General features: G+C 42.3%; 2 protein-coding genes across 3 annotated transcripts in view; both read left to right on the top strand.

The window, feature by feature from the left end:
• The first annotated feature begins 1,288 nt into the window (after positions 1 to 1,288).
• Positions 1,289 to 19,628, top strand: part of adamts1 (ADAM metallopeptidase with thrombospondin type 1 motif, 1) — an 87,800-nt gene continuing 69,460 nt past the window's right edge. The window contains exons 1-8 of one of the 2 annotated variants that reach the window (XR_008321031.1): positions 1,289 to 2,297; positions 3,173 to 3,513; positions 3,621 to 3,753; positions 3,853 to 4,310; positions 4,497 to 4,683; positions 4,933 to 5,111; positions 5,400 to 5,575; positions 5,686 to 6,853. Coding sequence is in view for 1 of the 2 variants with exons in the window: in XM_053314639.1 (XP_053170614.1) it covers positions 1,676 to 2,297; positions 3,173 to 3,513; positions 3,621 to 3,753; positions 3,853 to 4,310; positions 4,497 to 4,683; positions 4,933 to 5,111; positions 5,400 to 5,575; positions 5,686 to 6,427 (2,838 nt within the window). In the remaining variant the exon portion in view is untranslated. Of the gene's footprint in view, positions 2,298 to 3,172; positions 3,514 to 3,620; positions 3,754 to 3,852; positions 4,311 to 4,496; positions 4,684 to 4,932; positions 5,112 to 5,399; positions 5,576 to 5,685; positions 7,692 to 19,628 lie in introns of those variants that run through there. The other variant, XM_053314639.1, reaches the window with a different exon arrangement.
• cyyr1 (cysteine/tyrosine-rich 1) lies at positions 11,900 to 17,948 on the top strand. The gene is made up of 4 exons (XM_053314649.1): positions 11,900 to 12,002; positions 14,633 to 14,732; positions 15,759 to 15,922; positions 17,815 to 17,948. The coding sequence occupies exons 1-4, from the start codon at positions 11,915 to 11,917 to the stop codon at positions 17,946 to 17,948; spliced, it is 486 nt and encodes a 161-aa protein (XP_053170624.1). The 5' UTR covers positions 11,900 to 11,914.

The raw sequence follows: 19,628 nt of genomic DNA, 5'->3' as shown, positions 1-19,628 counted from the left end.
ATGCAGTTACAGCTATTCCTTTTTTATGACCTGTTGCTTTTAAGGTAGACTTTGATAATCTGTCCCTTCATCAACTGATCAGTGATGTTTTCTATGAGTCAAAAGTGAGATTCTGGAGTCGAAGAAATGCCAGGAAGTATTCTAGGATGTTATGTATATAAAATAAAAAAAGAAAACTGAGATCAATAACACCACACTTGTGTTTTCATATTTTTTATATCATATTGGGATATTATATTCGGATCATTATAGTGTATCGTTATTTTAGAGTGATTAGTGTGTTTTCAGCTCTATGTCAAATGATTTCAACCAAAATACTGAAGACTTACTTTAGTTTTTAATATAAAAAAGCTTTTCCTGATCAGTCTCTGAGCTCAAAGTTGTTTTGTTTGTTGTGAATGTAGTTTAGTTAATTTGTGATGTGTCTCGGTGCACTGCAGATAATGGATTTTCTCCATTGCCAGTTAATTTTAATGAAACTCCAGCGTAAACTCTTCCTGTCTGTTGGAGAGGTGGAACTGCCCGGGCGGGCGGGGGAAGGAGCCGGAGGACAGGGGTTGTGTCTGCCTTGTTTAAGCGTAGAGGCAGCCTGATGGAGAAACTGCTCCACCTTAAGACCTCAGAGGCCCCTCTCTTCTCCCTCTCCCCGGGGAGCGGAGCTGCGGAACCCGGCCACGGCGCACCACAGCCGGCTTGGCACGGAGGAGGTGAGTACGGCTCCCGGAGCCCTGGCCAGCACGATATGGTTACCATTCCCGACCTGCTGCCATCTCCCTTCTCCAGTTGCACTGACACTACAACACTGCTCCACATCAGCCACTGCCTGTCACCATCATTTATGTTGGAATAGCCTTAATAAGTGGTATGTAGCACACATATTAAGTCAGAAAGTGGAGCAATGCAACAGCGCCAAAGTTAGAAGTTTGGGGTTTTATTTTGGCCACTATATTATAAATTTAAGTCGCTTTGGGTTAAATCACCATTGGGCTGTATGACAAATATTAATGGGATATACCGTATTCTCTAATAATCGGGAGTTACGGGTGTATATGTTCATCTTGCGTCAGACAGTAGAGTTTGAAGAGGAAAACTTTTTTCTCTGCCCATAGCCCTCTATCCTCCACAATGATTGATTATTATGGCAACGCTCCAGGTCGCTAGTGCGTTTTTGTTGCGCACGGGATTTGGCCCCTCTCACATCAAAGGCCCTCAGGAAAGGGGTGGTCCTGGGGCAGGGGGATATATATATAGGACCGGCTCTGTTCTGACTGCAAGGCAAAAGCAGACAACAGACCAGACGGGTCAGCAGAGCTAAAAACCTGCCCCCGATCTCAAAGAGAGCTAGAAACTGAGACATCTGCTGAGTTTTGGAGACGGAAAGATTGAGAGAGACCTGTTGGAATTTACTGCTGAGATCCAGCTTTTATTTTCATTTAATGTAAGGACTTTTTGCAACAAGTCAGACCTGCACATAACTTTAAATGAGTTTTGCACTGGATTTGATCCCTTTTTAGATTTTTATTCGTGTGCGTAATTTTGAGGACAGTTTTGTGGAAGTTAAAATACGTGGGGTTTGTAGCTAATAGTGGAAACCCCTTTAAAGGATTTTACTTGTTTCTTCGTAGAGACTTTATTATCATTTTTTTCTTTCCACTTGTCGGATTTCAGTTATACGATGTGGTCTTTACACGTCTCCATTGGTTTAATCGCCGCTCTGTGCGTCGGCGCGGCGCACAGTGCCTGGGAGGAGAGCACCGTGGTGCCGGTCAGACTAGACCCTACGGCCCGGTCGGAGAGCGCAACCGAAGCCTGGCGGACTCTCTCCCCAGAGGAGCAGGAGAAGGAGGCGGAGATGAGGGTGTACCGGTTGGACGTCTTCGGTAAGGAGCTGATCTTGCAGCTAGAGCCTGACCAGACCTTCCTGGCGCCGGGTTTTGTCTTCCACGTTGTGGGGAGTCCAGACTCCGAACCGACACAGGAACCCACGAGCGGATCCGAACCGGGTTGTTTCTTCTCGGGCACGGTGAACGGAGAGGAGCACTCCGCTGCTGCACTCAACCTGTGCCACGGACTCAGGGGCGGATTCTACTTTCAGGGTGAAGAATACTTTATTCAGCCCCTTAACTCCAGTGACTTTCAGGGTAATGAGGATGATGTCCACACCATTCGCTGGAGAAGTCAGGCAGCTTTGACTGATGAAGGAAGCTCCAAATGTGGGGTCAACGAGGACGAAGAGAGGGTGCCAAATAATCTGGAGAAAGAAGCCAAGCGCGGAACCGCTAATTCAGACCAGACAGGTAAGGCTGCAGAAATATTATGCACATTTTACACGATATTATCCCTTTATAATCGACTGAGTTCAAATTCTCAGACAAGCCACGATTAAATTGATCAAGAAAACAATGAAAACGAGATGTATTTATATAGTATATTTATATAGTGATTTTATTTATCTCTATAGAATTAAATGAACTATAAAATTATTCATATACAATTCTAACTAAACTAAATATGCTGACCCAGCTACAATCAGCTGAAGTTGTGCCGGGATGCACAGCATGCGCAATAGACTCAAGCTGTCTTTTTGACAGCACCATCTATGTGCTGCCAGAGAGGAGGAAGGGAAGGGAGGAGAGGAGAGAAGGAGCATACTTTTCCAAGAGGAAAGAGAAGGAGGAGGGACGGAAGGAGGGGAGGGGAGTAGCGGTGTTGGGGCCAGCCACAGCCCGGCAGCGCTCAGACATGTAAACTCGCCTCCTGGTACAACTCGCGCCGACAGACATTTCTATGTAGAACGGATTTTCTCCCTTTGCCCCTTGCTCAGTCGCATAATTTTCCACCAGAAAAGGTCATTTTAGGAATGTGGACCCAGAGGAGGAGGAGCCGCCAGTGGTGTGACGCTGAGTCATTGCGGCCAGGCTCCTCCAGGCACATCCGGAGCTCTCTTTAGAGCCTCTATCCTTCTGAAAAAATTGAGCCTTTGTTGCTTTTGTTTAGTACACTGAAAACAGTTTAGCAGTGGGGTGACTGTTCCAGATAGAGTGAAAATCTAAAATAAGTCTAAAAAGTTACAGTGCAAGCAGAAATTAGTATTGTAACCTAATCAACTCAACTCATGACCTAGGAACCTGGTTTGACCTGACCTCTATATTTCTCTCTGCCCTCCCTTCAGCTCACCAGAGGACCAGGCGTTTTGTTTCCACCCCTCGCTACCTTGAGATCATGCTGGTAGCTGACCAGTCTATGGCTGAGTTCCATGGTGCCGGGCTCAAACCCTACCTTCTGACCATCATGGCTGTTGCTTCCCGCCTCTACCGCCATCCCAGCATCCACAACTCCATCAGTCTGGCAGTGGTGAAGTTGCTGGTGGTGTACGAGGAGGAGCGAGGCCCTCAGGTGTCATCTAACGCTGCTATGACCCTCCGCAACTTCTGCCAGTGGCAACGCCAGCACAACCCTCCAAGTGACCGCCATCCCGAGCACTATGACACCGCAGTGCTCTTCACCAGGACGGTAAGTTGGAGGGGAAAAAGAAAAGGCGTGTTAAGACTTGAAAACTAACAGAGAAAGAGAATAAAAAGGAGCACTTAATCAAATCTTCATTTTGCTATCTCATTTAGGATCTTTGTGGTGCCCACTCTTGTGATACTCTTGGAATGGCAGATGTTGGGACAGTGTGCGACCCTGAGAGAAGCTGCTCAATTATTGAGGATGATGGACTGCAAGCAGCATTTACAGTGGCACATGAACTAGGTAAGTTGGAAAAAATTGTGTTCTCAAGTGTGAAAATGTACATACACCACTTATTTATGGGATTGAAGTGCTCAAAGAACTGTTATTTTTCTGCTCCAGGTCATGTGTTCAACATGCCTCATGATGATGCCCAGCTGTGCTCTGGAGTTAACGGTGCCCACTGGGGCTCCCACATGATGGCATCTACTCTTTCCAACCTGGACCAGCAGCAGCCATGGTCCCCCTGCTCCGCTCTCATGGTCACCACTTTCCTAGACAACGGCCATGGTCAGTGCCTGCTGGATAAGCCTGTCAAGCCTCAGCCACTCCCCCAGCCCCTGCCTGGCACAGTCTATGATGCAGACCATCAGTGTCGCCTGACCTTTGGTGATGACTCCCAGCACTGCCCAGACCTGAGCACAACCTGTGCAGCTCTGTGGTGCACTGTGACTACATCCAATGGTTTGCTGGTGTGCCAGACCAAGAACTCTCCCTGGGCTGATGGAACACCATGCGGGCATGACAGCTACTGCTTGGCAGGACAATGTCTCACAAAGAGTCAAGCTGCCAAACACCAGGTAGGAATCAGACCCAATCCAATCACACTACAAAAATAGACAACAAAAAATTGCATAGTACAAAAACAGTTAAAACATTTCAGTATAGCATGCAGAAAACTTGCTCATACCTACTCTTCTTTGCCTGTTGTGGAACCAATCAACCTACGTCAAGATTGTAATGGTCATATTACTCTTTTTTTTCAGACTCCTGTCAATGGTGGCTGGGGACTTTGGGGTCCCTGGGGCGACTGCTCTAGAACTTGCAGTGGAGGGGTGCAGTATTCTTTCCGCTCATGTGACAACCCTGTGCCCAAGAACGGAGGGAAGTACTGTGAGGGCAAGAGAATCCAGTACCGCTCCTGTAACACGGATGCCTGTCCTGATACCAATGGTAAGAGAAAAATAATCTGGTATAATGATTTCCTTTTAACAAATGTTCTATATGATTTATCTGGAAATGTATATTATAGAATAAAAGACTTAGCACCTTTTACTGTAGTTGCTTTCTGCTTTTTTATAGCAATTATTCCTTTAGTTTAAATGTAGAAGTCATGTTTTGAAGTACCCTGTGCATGGGTGTGAAAGTTTGCATGCAGGGTAGACAGACAATAAATCTGACCTTTCTCTGTCTCCTTCTCAGGCTTGTCATTCCGTGAGGAACAGTGCCTGGCCCACAACGATATGTCAGCCCAAGTGTCGCTCGGTTCAGGCGAGGGTGTTGAGTGGGTGCCCAAGTATGCTGGAGTGTCACCCAAAGACCGCTGCAAGCTGGTGTGCCGGGCCAAGGGGACTGGATACTTCTTTGTCCTCAAATCTAAGGTGAGAGTTGCTAGATGCTAGATTATATTAATACACTATGTTTTTATTGTTCTTTTTTTAGAATACTTTTACAAATTAAAATCCAAATTCAAGATTCTTAAGTGCCTAGTTTATCTTATAACAGTCATCTTACTTTTGTAGCTTTTGTAATTTACCTCATCCCCTAGGCTACTGCATTATTGGGGAAAATACTACATAATACTTTTTATCTTTCCACACAGACTTTTATGTAACAACCCTGCTAGACATAACTCTAAAGTTTCATTTGTTTCTCTCTGCTGCCCCCAGGTGGCTGATGGCACACCCTGCAGCCCAGATTCCACCTCAGTTTGTGTTCAAGGCCAGTGTGTCAAGGCTGGATGTGATCGTGTCATTGGTTCCAGTCGGCGCTTTGACAAGTGCGGTGTGTGTGGTGGAGATGGTTCTACCTGCAAGAAAGTGTCAGGCTCCATGGAGCGTGCCAGGTAAACTTCTAGAAGCCTTTTTTGTTGTACACATCTGGAAAGTCTTTGTTGTGTGTATGCCAAAATCAATTTCTATTGCCATATCTGAACTTTGTCTGTCTCTGTTTCAGGCCTGGTTACCAGGATGTTGTTACTATCCCTGCTGGTGCCACCCATCTGGATGTCAAGCAACGTGCCCCTGGCAGTGGTCGTCATGATAACAGCTACTTGGCAGTGCGTCGCCAAGATGGTTCCTATTTGTTAAATGGTGATTACAAGCTGATGACCATAGAGACCGACATCGCCCTACGTGGAGCACTATTGCGATACAGCGGCTCCTCCGCCACTCTGGAGCGGATCCGGAGCTTCGCCCCACTACCTGAGCCCCTGACCATCCAGGTGCTGTCTGTAGGAGAGGCTCCAAGGCCAAGGGTTAAGTACAGCTACTTCACCCCAAGACCCAACAATGCTGCTTCAGCCTCCTATAACAATGGAGGTCGCCGCCAATCCATCAATGCCATCCGAGAGATGGGTGGAGCCGAGTGGACCCTGAGGGAGTGGGGTCCATGCTCCCAGAGCTGTGGAGGAGGTATGCAGCAGAGAGAGGTGGTGTGTCTGGACCCACAGGGTCGTCCCTCCAAGGACTGTCCAGAGGAGCTGCGTCCCCTGGCCTCACGGTCCTGCGCCTCCCAGGCATGTCCCTCCTGGCTTCTTGGAGAATGGTCGCTATGCTCCAAAACCTGCGGCAGAGGCTTCCGCAAACGCCAACTTCGCTGCATTGGCCATGATGGGCGTACATTAACCCATGACAGCTGTGACCCCAAAGACCGTCCGCGACCCCTGCTGGAACTGTGCTATCAGAGTGCCTGCTAAGGACTGCCTCTACAATCTAACCTCGTTCTCTCCACCTAACTTTCCAAAAGACATCAGATAAAAACTCTAATCTTCACTGCCTCATTTTTCCCATGGACAGTCTAAAGAGGTAGATGAATGTTTACATCCATACGGCAGGTCTCCATGGGTTCCAGTTGATCCAACAGTTCCACATGTCAATGGAACCACAATGACTGCATCTGTAACTTCCAATTTTTACCATTTCCATTTTGGAGCCAGATGTTAAACAACAGTGGCATTGCCACCTGGTTGCAGCAATATGGCTGCATTCAGCTTGCTGCTGTATGGCTTCAAAACAAAACAGTGGCACATTTTGCCTCCCATCAAGGAGGACAACACATGGACATTCCTGATTTCTTAAAGCATGCTGCTTACCGTGCCAATGTCATGCTTGTATGCATGTGTGTGTGTGTGTGTGTGTGTGTGTGTGTGTATGTGTGTGTGTGAGAGAGAGAGAGACAGATAGAGGGAGGGAGAGAAAGAGAGAGTGTGTGTGTGTGTGAGACAGAGAGAGAGAAACTGAGAGACTGTATGTGTCAAATTTTTAATACATGTATATGATGTTTGTCCAAGCTGGGCTGGACAGACACAAGGGTGGGTGGGGAAGGTTATTGCAGAGTATATAAAGAAACACATGAACGAATATAGCTCATATTCTACTTGCTAACCCCATCAGGTATGGAAAATAAGATAGCTCATAGTCAGTGTTTTTGTTCAAAATTGCCAGTCCACATTTATTTATCACAAACCTGTAGCACTTCATCTTTGTTTTTACCAGCGGCACATTGTAACATCCATTTGTCTCTAAATGCCTCAGTACATCGTACTTTGTCCTTTAGCCATATCTTGCCCTCGTCTACACAGCTTCCAATGAGGGAACTCTTCAAAGACCAAAGAGGTGTGTTTGAGTTTATGTGTGCCTGTGTGTATGTGTGTGTGTGTGTGGAGACCTAAAGAGGGACTTGTCTCCTGCTACTACTTCATAAGTAAGTCTCTCCTGCCTTCTGCGAAGGCTCTTGTTTTTTTTCTATCAAGTTTTTATTTCTCTTTTGTACAGAATATCCAAACATTATTTATTTTTGTACAGCCTGTTATATATAATCATGTGGCTTTTTTAATATTATTTTTTATTTGTTATTTGTTATTTGTTATTGAGATCACAGAAGGAAGTAGAATATACAGAGTATTTATACAGTGTTATATATATATGGTCCTAGGTTCATGAATAAAGTATCACATTGACTTGTGCATCTAATGTCTCCAGAGTGGTTTGTCTGTTTGAACTTGGGAGGTACATTGATTTTCAGTTACATGGGCACAAACACACGCACAAACACACATATGTAAAATATGCACACAATCTGCAGGGTAAATTCTGATTAAGTTCTTTCATCCCTTGACCCTCCTTACATTTAACAATATATTTTTCTGTATGTATATATATGATACCCTTATGTAAAATGAGAATATTATATTTGTCATTTAGATGTTGTCCACTAGAGGGGGTATTTCAACTTGCCATTCAATTTCAATTCACAGTCTTTAAACATAGTTGCTAATATAGAGTTAAAGAGCACATCGTAAACTGTTGATTCTTGGTCCTCATGTATGGAATTTTACATTGCCCAAAGTTTGCTGTGTGACAATATAATAAAACACAACCTAAACAAAATATCAGCTGAAATAACGGCCATGCCAAAGCTACTTTGACACAACACCTCTCTCAGACCTGGCCCTAAGAGCAGGTAGTAAGGACCCATTCATTTTAAGGCCCTTATCATGTCAGTTAGTATTTAAGCAGTACATATTCCCAAGTAAACTTACATTTGATCATACAGCCACAGACCAATTACCACACAGTGAACCTGGAGCTTTTAGGGGCCCTGAGTCTGTAATCTAGCCTTGAGCTTTTAAAAGCTACATGGTGGCCTTATGCAGGCTTTTATGTCTTCTAATAATCTATTTGTAAGCCACATGTGTATTTTGAGATTAAAGCTAACATAGCATACTAAAACAACATTTGGATTCCTCATTCCTTTCTGCAAATCATCATGACCCAATTCTACTGTCCTTTTATGATCATTAACTCAAGTCAACAACCATTGGAAAGTGATCATTCAAATTTTGATAGCAGCCCTCCCCAGCATTCTTCTCTTTGATACTTTTGTGGGTTTTTTATTTTTAATTCTTTGCAGTCAGGCATTTCCCCTGAACTTTCTGGACCCCAGCTGGGACCAGACAATTACCCCCCCCCAGCTATGTCACTAAAAGCTGAATCCCATGTGGCACTTCCTGTTTGGCCCTGAGTAAGATCATCTCCCGCCTTGTCGATTCCCACTGCGGCACAAAGGAAATAATTATCCCGTAATTATGGATGGTTAAGAAGAAGATTGGCCATCTCTCCAATCTGCATAATAGCATAATGTGTCATCAGACTCTGTGATCCTAAATGACTGCTGTAGGCGAGGATGTATACTTTGTGTATTTTCTTAACTTCAAGATTGACAACGAAAAATGGAAAACTGGGAAAGAAAAAAGTCACCACTAATATGTACAACTGAACTAAGACATATTTTTTTACCTGCTTGTTTTTTCATGTCTCAGCGTCACATCATTACAGCTTTAAAGAAACATCTGGAAGGCATTATGAATCATCGCTGCTCAATGTGGGTGGCATTTCTGAGAGCTAAATTATCTTCATCCTTTTGCCACCCTAGGTTGCCCATAAAAGTTTGTTTAAATTATGGTATGTTTAATCCAGTTTTCAAACTTCAAAAGACCAGCATTCATATTTAAAAAAAACCAAACCAAGCAACCAAAAACATACTACATTCAGTCTGTGCAACAAAAGATGGATCCAGGAAAATATTAATTATCTCTATGAACATACAGTGTGTATTTCTCCAGTTAGGATTACTTGTTGATTGAGCATTTGGAATATATTGTTTAAGGGTGATTAGTCTTACATAAAAGAAGAATGTGATCATAATTTTGCCGAGCTTAGAGTAGGTTACTCTGTAGATGCCAGATTCATTTGTTGAATGATGAGCTTTTATGGTTGCTAATGTCCGTGGGCTTTATAAGGGGCCTTTCCAGTAGTATCATTTAGCTCTATAATTATCTGTTTCATGACTGTGATTAAGTCAATGCAGGTCGACACAGGCCACTTCTTTGGAAGTATTCTCAGCACCAGAGGGAATTGTATGTAGGGGTGGGTGGTCCTTAAATGTTTCTGGACAACAATAATATGCCCTAAATGACACCAGTTTAGCCCAAACACTCCACCCTAACATTTACTGTTAGCGTAGTGTGATGTCCACCCCCTTCTTTGTGCAATTTTCTACAATACCTGGCTCCATATTTTATATAAAGTAATTCACATCACAGACGATCAAAGAATATGCAGCATACAAGCAGAAAACTGAAACAGTGAAGGTGTTAAAGCTGCATTTTGACACTACAGGATCTATAAATATGATGGTAAAGCAGGGTGGTGCCTATTCCCACACACATTTTCAAACAAATTAGAGCCAACCCTAACCAACCCCTAATCCAGCCTTGGGTGACCCTTCTTTTAACTTTTTTCTTCTCATGGTGCCTCTGGTGGTGCTTCCTGTCTCTGCCTCTGCCAGCAGAGACAGGAAGAATCCACTTTGCTATATGAAAATGAACTCCCTAAATCATATCGAGACTGTTTCCGTGCCGTAATGTATGAGGGATTTTGATATGATAACCGTGTGTTGCATAAATGATAATGGGATGAAGTTTTTTTAGGTTACTCCAAATATGATATAATGGCTCCAGGATAGATTTAAACAAAACAAGAAAAAGTAGGACGATTCGTGTTGTTTGGATATCTGAAAATAGTCATGAGTCGTGTTAGGAGGGGTCATCTTGAGTCATTACAGCCCGCTTCCTCTTTCATCTCAATAGAGGTCGTGATTTGATGGTAACATGTGAAGCAGCAGAGGAGACCAGGCTTTCTCTTTCTGTGTAAAGCTAGACAGACGTAACAAGCATGAGTGCCTAAAAACATGTGCTTCAGAATAGCAAATGGGTAATGTGATTTTAGGCTACATAAATGATTTGCAATATAATCCCCAAAGAGAAGTATTTATTTAACTGTGGCACTAATTCTGTAGAAATCTGTAAATCTGTAAATAAGTAAATAAATGATGAAAATGATCTTAATCACTTGCTTTATGGCCTTCACAGTCACCAGATCTGAAAATGAACACCCATGGGATCAAATGAGATAAAAAGTGAGGGTAAGTTGTTCTGGAGGCGATGTCTGACATTTGGTAGCTATTTACTTTAATTTGCCACACATCTGTAACTGGAGACCCACTGTAAGCTGCTGAGTGCTGACTGAACCATTTGCTACATTTAAGAATAGAAAATAATATCAATATAGACATATGTTACTGAAAAATAAATGTTGCATCTATTGAGCATGTCCTGCTTTATTTGGATTAGGAAACAATTGTGTAATTTTAGCCTCCAAAGACACAACATTTTTCATCCAGCTGGTTAGAAGAGGCTTTGAGGATTCTCATATTTAACATACAAGGACTGCACTTTACTTTAATACATACTGCAGCTTTTTATCTCAAATGCAATCTTTCCACAAAGCCTTCAAAATGACTCACAGAGTGCCCCTATACCCCCCCCCCCCCCCCCCCCCCCTGATAGTGTGTGATACTTTAAATTAGGATCCATGGCAAACATGAACACAGTAAATAGTTCCATCTATTGAAACTGCATATAAGCAGAATGAGGTGTTTTTGGCTGGGTCCCCTTGGGCCACAATGCATTGGTATTTTTGAAAAGCACTAATTAATGAAGAAAAATAAAACAATGATATGAAGTCATTAGTTACAAATTGATTGAGAAAGTCGTGGAAAATTGGAATAAGCTCCTGTGAGATATGAAAAAAAGTTTTATTTTTTTGGGGGGGCTCTGCTTTATTGAAAAAGCATTCCCACAATTAAAATTCAATTAAAGTCCTATTTTGAAAACCTCGACCAGAAGTGTTTCCATAATGTTGCTGACTTCATAGTCTCTCTCTCTCTCTCTCTCTTTCTCTCTCTCTCTCTCTTTCTCTCAGAGTAAACCCAGCAGGGTAATTTGACGGGGGATGGGAGGGGAATAAAAACCTCAGCAGTCAGTCGAAGGTGTGGGAACAGGACGGAGCAGCGACACAGAAAAGACGCGCACACGTGGAGGAACAAACGGAGCTTCACGTTTTGAGACTGGGGGGGGGAGAAATATTTAAACAACCCCTTAAACAAGCTGCTCGCTGCTCTCTTTGAGGGGAAGGGGAGATACAACAATGATCCTTGAGGAGCCAAATAGGTGACTGCTGCTGGAAGGCACAGGCTTTTTTTCCCTTCTTATTCTCTGTCATTGATTAAGGAAAGTAGGAGCAGCCCGGAAAGAGGGCGCACAGGGAGAGAAAGAAGGGTCATGGAAAACCCCTGGAGGAGGAAGAGGAGGACGCAGGCGGTGAGATGGAAATTGTTGAGGAACTCGCTGCTGCTTTGTTTATTCACTGGTGAGTTTTTTTTGTTTTAATTGTGCTGCATATACTTTATCTCTTCTCTCAGCAACTACCCCCTATCTAATATACCTGTAAGTTGTAAATGTGACTCCACCACTTTCAGAAAACTGTTGAAGAAAGTGTGGATAAACAATAGAAAGTCAATAAATAATTTAGTCAGAACAAATTTACTCTTATTTCACTAAACATGAAAACAGCTGGAAAAGTTTTCAGCGGTGTCAAATCTGCAGTAGGCTACAGGGTTGTGGATGGGGGGCAGGGGAGAGGACTTGGTAGTGGTGTATGTGTGTGTGTGTGTGTGTGTGTGTGTGAAAAGGATTGGGGGGTGGGTGGGTGGTTGAAGGACATGGTGCCATTGTCTCCCAGCGTGTGGAGAGACAGGAGCCAGGACCTCAAAGGACCACCCAGAAAGAGCACGCCAGAAGTCTGCTGATGGGACCTCCTGCAGGCTTTTATATGGATATATGGCAGCATTTATGCAGGGATGTAGAGTTACATTTTTTTTTTAAAAGTGAGTTGAGAAGTGACGTTTATCATCAAGGAAGCATCCATCAAAACTTTTCAGACAGAAAAGTATATTTTAAGTCTCTAAAAGGCCTAGCAATGCACTGAAGTTTCTGCAGGACACATGTATAATATAATGTAAACTCTCCTTACAGTCATAAAAAGGCAGCACTCTGTTCTTTTGCTACCTGTATGTGAACTCATGCCTGGAAATGTGCGTATGCCTTCAGGCACACATCATTTGAGTGTGAGTGATTGCTGAGAGAAAGCAGATCCTCAGCGCACACACACACACACACACACACACACACACACACATATATATGCACACAACTTGTTTTTCTTTGCAGCGTCCTTCATTTTAGCTCAGGATTGTGAAAGACTTCCAACCTTCGGCGTGACAGTGAAGAACACAAATATCGCAGTTCATGAAGGGGAAAAAAGCCTTGAGATGAAAAAGGGGTCGTGTCATGGCAGCAGGTTGAGACGAGTACACAGAGGCACAGCTGTGTGTACAATACTTTTTGAATATGAAGGCTTTGGCTGAGCAGGAAGGGTGGGGGTAATGAACCACATTAATCTCATACTCATACTCACACAAGTAATAGATTCTGCCAATGCCCTTAGCAGGAATAAGCATGTTGGATGTAAAATGATCGTGCTGGGTCATGCGTCACGAATTGCACAAGTGGTAAATGTTAGCTCTTCAATCATCTTAATTTGACCACCACGCAAACACAAGCCAGTCACGCTGTCTCCCACTCAAGAGGTAATTAATTCAGTTGCTGAATAACTGAGTTCCTGTGTCCATCCTGCTCTGTTTTCACACTTTTTGTGGCCAAGGACAGTTTTAAAAAGTAACCTTGAAAAACCTCCAACTCCTGAACAGCTCAGGTGTCTGACCAATTTAGGGAACTCAGAAAAGTGAGTCCAATGCCTACATTCCCCATAATGCAAATCTAATAATGTGACATCATCAGTGTTATTTTTTCTCAGACTTGACAAAGTGACTCCACTAACAAAATATAAAAAATAGGACAAAACCATCTATGTAGCTATTATGCAATCATTAAACATTTTCCAAACTTCTGGAAATGTGGCTTTACAGTTCTTTTTTTTTTTTTTTTTTTTTTGTAGATTGGTCTGGTCAGATTCAGCCAGCTTGCAGCCTACAGTGTTTGGTGATGTGGGCTGGTTTGCTTCTTCAGCCACCCTTGCCATGGAAAAATAAATTAAGCATGTCTCCTATTAACTCGGTTTAATGCTGCATAGCAATTGCATGGCAACGGCTGCCTGTTGCCATGTTGTGTCGCTATATTATATGTAATCGGAGAGCTCCCTTTTGAACTCATTTGATCTGTCAAGATTACTTCAGGCCTGTTTCTATCCTCGCTAAAAGGAAGACTCGGGAAGATTCCTCTCACTGTTTACTGAAGGTGGAGACTGATTTTAAATCTCCCAGCGGTCGCATTCTGGCTCCTGATCCAGCTGATATTAAAAAACTTGAATGTGGTAATACAGGATAGCAGCAGCGGTTGGGTTTATTGGAACAAAACCCAAGGTCCCCGTTTGAGTTCACTCCAGTGTTCCTTCTTAAATGTTTTCTTTTCCCCATAGCTCCACAGGTATTGATTGCTTTTAAAAACAGATAAGTGCTCTCACAGTCCTCTGAGCTCATAATAAATCGACTGTCTTTGTGCTTCTTAAATCTCTTTTGAAGGTATAAATAGAGGCTGCTGGTTGAGGTTGTGTGCTTTGAGGTTAGCTCATAAAGAGGTTTCATTATTGCGTTGGAGTAATTTTTAATTGAGGGAAAGGTTTAGAGTTTCCCAGATAACAAGACCTGACTTTGTGGGGTTTTTTTTGAAGTGCTTTTACAATAAATGGTCACTTAAGACTCAAAGATGTCTGTGTGTGTGTGTGTGTGTGTGTGTGTGTGTGTGGAGTGTTTTTTCTTTATAACCCTGTTCACCTCCATTATAACTTTTTAAAAGACCTTCTTAGAATCTTGAACCCCCTTTTTCTTTAAGTATAAAATGACCTACCAGTGAATTACTATAAATGTTTGACTCTTTAAAATGTGATGTCCTTCTAACAGTGTGTGCATGTGTGTGTTGCAGGAGGCAGTGAGGCCCAGTGTGAAGGCTGTATAGAGTACTGCTGCGATGGATCACCACCCTTCTGCTGCTCCTACTACGCTTATGTTGGGGACGTCCTCTCGTAAGTTAACATACAGACACCACAAGCAATGTCCAACTTTGTCATATCTTTAGGTGAGTGTCAGTATAATCTATCAGATGATTAACCAGCTTTGGAAACTCTCCCTCCACACCGTTACAGTCAGAATTGGGGAGGCTGAATCCAACAATCTCTGTAACTGTGTAAAACCATTAATCTAACATTCATGCCAGTCTGGCTCTGTAAATGGTCCGGCTGTGGAGGAGTGAATGTAAGCAGGGTTTGAACTTTTTTTTCTTATTCATTGCACAACTATTTTTGCTTTCCAGGAGAGACTGTCTGTCTGAAAATGTGCGTTTTTTTTTTTACCCGCATATTTAAACAATATGTCATCTCCCCCCATCTGTATGACAGCTGCTTTTTTTTCCTCCACCCTTGAGTGTGGCAGATTGGAGCATCCCTAAACAATTCCTCCTTCAAATAAACCACTTCTTGTTCAGCCTAACCTCTCCTTGAGCTTGAAATGAAAGAAAACAACTAATGTGCACACCAGCTGTCTTTTTAAGGTGCCAGAAGAGTCTTCAGAGGGTCTGACCTTTGACCTCTGCTTTATTGATTCAGCACAACTGTTTTAACACTTTCACCTAGTTCTCACAGTCCCGTTTCCTTTTTAAGAAGATAGAGCCTTGTTTAGTTTTGTGTTCTCTCATTACAAAATTGCATATTATTCTCAGATAGAAGTTTCTGCTCTTTAACACAAACAGGGCTGAATGTTACATGCTGACGAATGCTGACTATGAAGACGTAACAAACCTGCTAATGAGTGATTTTCTATTTTATAGCTCCGATTCACAGACTCCCCTGCAGTGAACACACCACAAACACCAATGCACACACGCTCCTTCACATAGTCACACGCACATACACATTCACATCGCACAGCTGATTTACATAAGATGCTGCTGTCCAACTCCAAGTATTAGTCACTACCAGCTGCCCCCTCTCACACTTGAATGGATGGCTCATAGTATATGTGTGTGTGTGTGTGTGTGTGTGTGTGTGTTTCAGGGGCACTGCCATCTCCGGAATAGTCTTTGGCGTGGTGTTTCTGATGGGGGCGGTGGCAGCCTTGTTCCTGTGCGTGTGTATGTGCATGAAGAACGGTCGGGGCGCACGGGTCGGCGTGTTCAGCACCTCGTACATCAACACTGTAACCCAGGGGGGCTACCCAGGTAGGTCTACACACACACACACACACACGCAAATGTACAAAGGAATAAAACTCAAAAACTGCATATTACAGATGTATGTAGCATTCATTTATCATTTATTAACGTCACTCAAGTACAAGTTGTAATTTTTAAAGTGGTAGCAACTTCTTTACACACACACACACACACACACACACACACACACACACACACACACACACACACTTTAAAGGATACTCTAGCCAAAAAGTGTATTATTGATCTATTAATGAATTCATATTCATCCATTATAATTTTGAACATTTATAACTTACTAGAAAAAATCTCTCTCTCTCTCTCTCTCTCTCTCTCTCTCTCTCTCTCTCTCTCTCTCTCTCTCTCTCTCTCTCTCTCTCTCTCTCTCTCTCTCTCTCTCTCTCTCTCTCTCTCTCTCTCTCTCTCTCATATAATAAAATGCACTATATTAGAACTATATAAAGTATACTTAATGTTAATAAAGAATGAATTACAATCCTGACCTGTTCAGAGTATGACTTTTTAAAATTGATTTATTGGTTACGTAATTGACTACATTTTTGCATATTACATACGTGCTGCCGCAGTGAATCCTCATATCACCTCCTCAGGCAACAAGAAGTGAAAAGAGAACGCAGGTGTAAGAAAAAAATTGACTGGCGTAATACAGTATGTTACAGGAAGGGAACCACCTTGGCCTTGAGCACCATTTCTGAGAAGTAACACAAAGAGAGAGTGTTTGCTTTTCAGAGTGTGAAGGATTAATACCATCTCCAGTCAATCATGGGCTCTGACGCTCTTAATACGTAACTGCTCTTAGAAAATCTCATTTCCTTATTTTTTACCTGTTACACTCTGTTCCTGTACAATTGAAGAATGTGTCCATGTTGTACTGGCAGGTACATTGTCTTCATATTAGCGCCTGTACACTGTGACACTCTCCAACTCTACAAATACTTTTTTTTTTTTTTTTTTTTTTTTTTCTGGGGCTCATCATTTATTTATCTCGCTTCATTCTCCTCAGTGTATCGCCTTCATGCTACACTGGACCTGCACTCCTCACTCTACCCTGCAGCTTATGATCATATTTCATAAATATGACACTCATACACACAAAGCGAGGCAATATGAGTGGATATGTATGGAACTGCAGTGATATGAATTATTTTCTATATCTTGACACTCTTGGGGTGTAAGATCCTTTTTTTTCCCCCCTGCCACAAAGAAGACTTACTCCTATATGAACGTGTGATTTATAATTTACTTGGTGATTGGCGTTTACATTATTCACCAGTTGTATTTAATTAACAGTGCATGAGAGATGTAAATTATTTATGTCACATTTTTCTCATCTTGCAAAACCTCTTGTCTTCAAAACAGCTTCAGATCATAACTTGGCATTTTTAAACTCAATCTCCTATGAGGACACTCTTATTACACTGTGTGCTCTGAAGATAATAGTGTAATAAATGTGCGGTTGTGCTGATGCAACCCTTTGGATTGGAGCGGGGGCTTGACTAACTCCATTCATCTTTTCTTTTATCTCTGCTGCTTTGATGTTTCAGTGAATAATGTAAGTCTCCCCTGGTGAGGCTGTTGCTTTGTGGTCAACAAAACTACTTTTTTGACCTTCTTCAGGCGTTAGTCCAAGTCCCTTTTTCTCTAGAGTGTGTAACTCTCAGTTCAGCCACTAGAGGGCAGAACTGTCCCATTAAACTCAATGCAAAATGGGGGCAGGTATCTTAAGTTTGAGATGACATCATTCACCTTAAATATGTCAAGAGTGTCATTATTATTATTGTTATTATTATTATTATTATTATTATATAAGAAATATATGTTGTTTATATTACCAATCTAGTGAACTTATGTTGCTTTATTTCTCTTTTGTACTCCAGGTCCTCCGCCTCCGTACAACTATGACTACGAGATGTACCCTCCTGCCATGCACCCCCCGCCTTATACGCCGACTCAGCCTCGGCCAGCCAGCTACTCCCCCCCTCCTCCTTACCCCGGCTGCACACGCAAATGAACCTGTGCTGCAAAGATCATCCTTTGGCCAGCTTAAAGGACGGCGTCATGGCCTGATTTTCCAGACCTGGAGATGGCTGTACACACACACCTCAGGCCTATAGAGCAATGCTGCAGCTATTGGAGTTAAAGACTGAGGCTTTCAGGGGTCCACAAAAATGTCCATATTTTAAAAAAAAAAAGAAAGGGGGTGGCCCAGTGCAATATTGTTCAGCAGGCCAGAATTCCTTGCTATACTCTTGCAAGATGTAAATGTAACTGCATTTATGCTGCTTGGTAGTCTGGACAAAGTGATGAGGAAATAATATTTTAACAAGATGTGAATCAGGACACGGAAGAACTATCCAAACGTGGAACATGTCTACGTTTGGATAGACTTAACAGGCCTGCAGCTGGTACTTTTTTCCTGCTAATAACCAATATCTTTATCCGTCCCCGGCTGTGCACATCAAAGGCACCATGCGGGCTTTGATAAAGGTGAAGACCACTTTTGTCAGCACGGTGGGGAACCTCACTTCACTTGAGGAGGAGGAAAGTCTTTCCAGGATACAATGTAGACTCTTTTTATGGAAAGTTGCCTTTTTTTCCCTCCATTTCTTTAAAAATAACTTGACTTATATGATGTGACGGAGGTGGAAGTCGAGGATGAAAGCTGTTTTGAACAAGTCAGGTCTGGACCTGTCATGTGTAGACCCAAAGACTTGAACATAATGCATAATAATACTGACCTTAATGGAATGGGCAACTTGAAAGGACTGGGTTGTTGGTAATGAGCTGGCTTTTATTGCCTTACTTGAAACAATGTGAGGGTGAAAACTGAACTTGGGTCACATTACGTTCAGTTAAGTGGATTCCCTTTGAAAGTGAAAAATGTTAATCTTGAATCACAATTGTGAAGCATTCATTATGTAAACTACAGCAGCAGGCTATCAGTTTTTTTTTGTTTTTTGTAAGCGAAAGTGAAATGACCTTACTGTTACTGATTCATGCAATGGATGACTGTGAATGATGGAAGGGATATAACCATTAGTAATGTGTCAGATAAATGATCTTAAGTGCTTTTTCTTTGCTCTTTCAGTGACTGTGTTGTAAATTAAAGACGTGATTAAAAAGTGACTTTTTTTCTTAAAGAAGTATGAACATAAATGTATAGTCTATTTTATTTATGTGAATGACTAACAATGTATGTGATTGTGTTTTGTGCATATAGATAGTGTATGTGTGGTGTGCAGGTATATCACATGTTGATCTATTTACAGTCATCTTGTGGGGGATGCACCTCCTTAATGGGGATAAAAGCAAGTCTCCTTAATGTAAATCATTAATTTTAGGGTGAAAACTTGGATTAAAGTAAGGGGTTATGTTCAATTTAGGCTCAGGGTTAACATTAGGCATGTGTTGGTGATGGTTAAAGTTAAGATAGGTGCCTAGGAAATGAGGAAAAGTAATGTCCTCTGAAATGATGGAAATACAGCTGTGTTTGCGTGGTTTATTATAGGCTACTGCTGGGGACAAATTTCAGACTTAAGACCAGTTAATTGGGGACAGTTTGTCCAATTCGGGACAAAAGCTGTGTCCCTAATTAGGAAAAAGCTGATTTTTTAGGTCAGTGGTTAAAGTTAGTGGAGGGGTAAATCCCCAGGATATTAATATAAATCTATGTGATGTCCCCAAAAGTGAC

The sequence above is a fragment of the Scomber japonicus genome, chromosome 24 (assembly GCF_027409825.1).
Source record: "Scomber japonicus isolate fScoJap1 chromosome 24, fScoJap1.pri, whole genome shotgun sequence".
Classification (NCBI taxonomy): Eukaryota; Metazoa; Chordata; class Actinopteri; order Scombriformes; family Scombridae; genus Scomber; species Scomber japonicus.
Note: the sequence above shows the minus strand (reverse complement) of the source record. Positions and strands in the feature narration are given on the sequence as shown.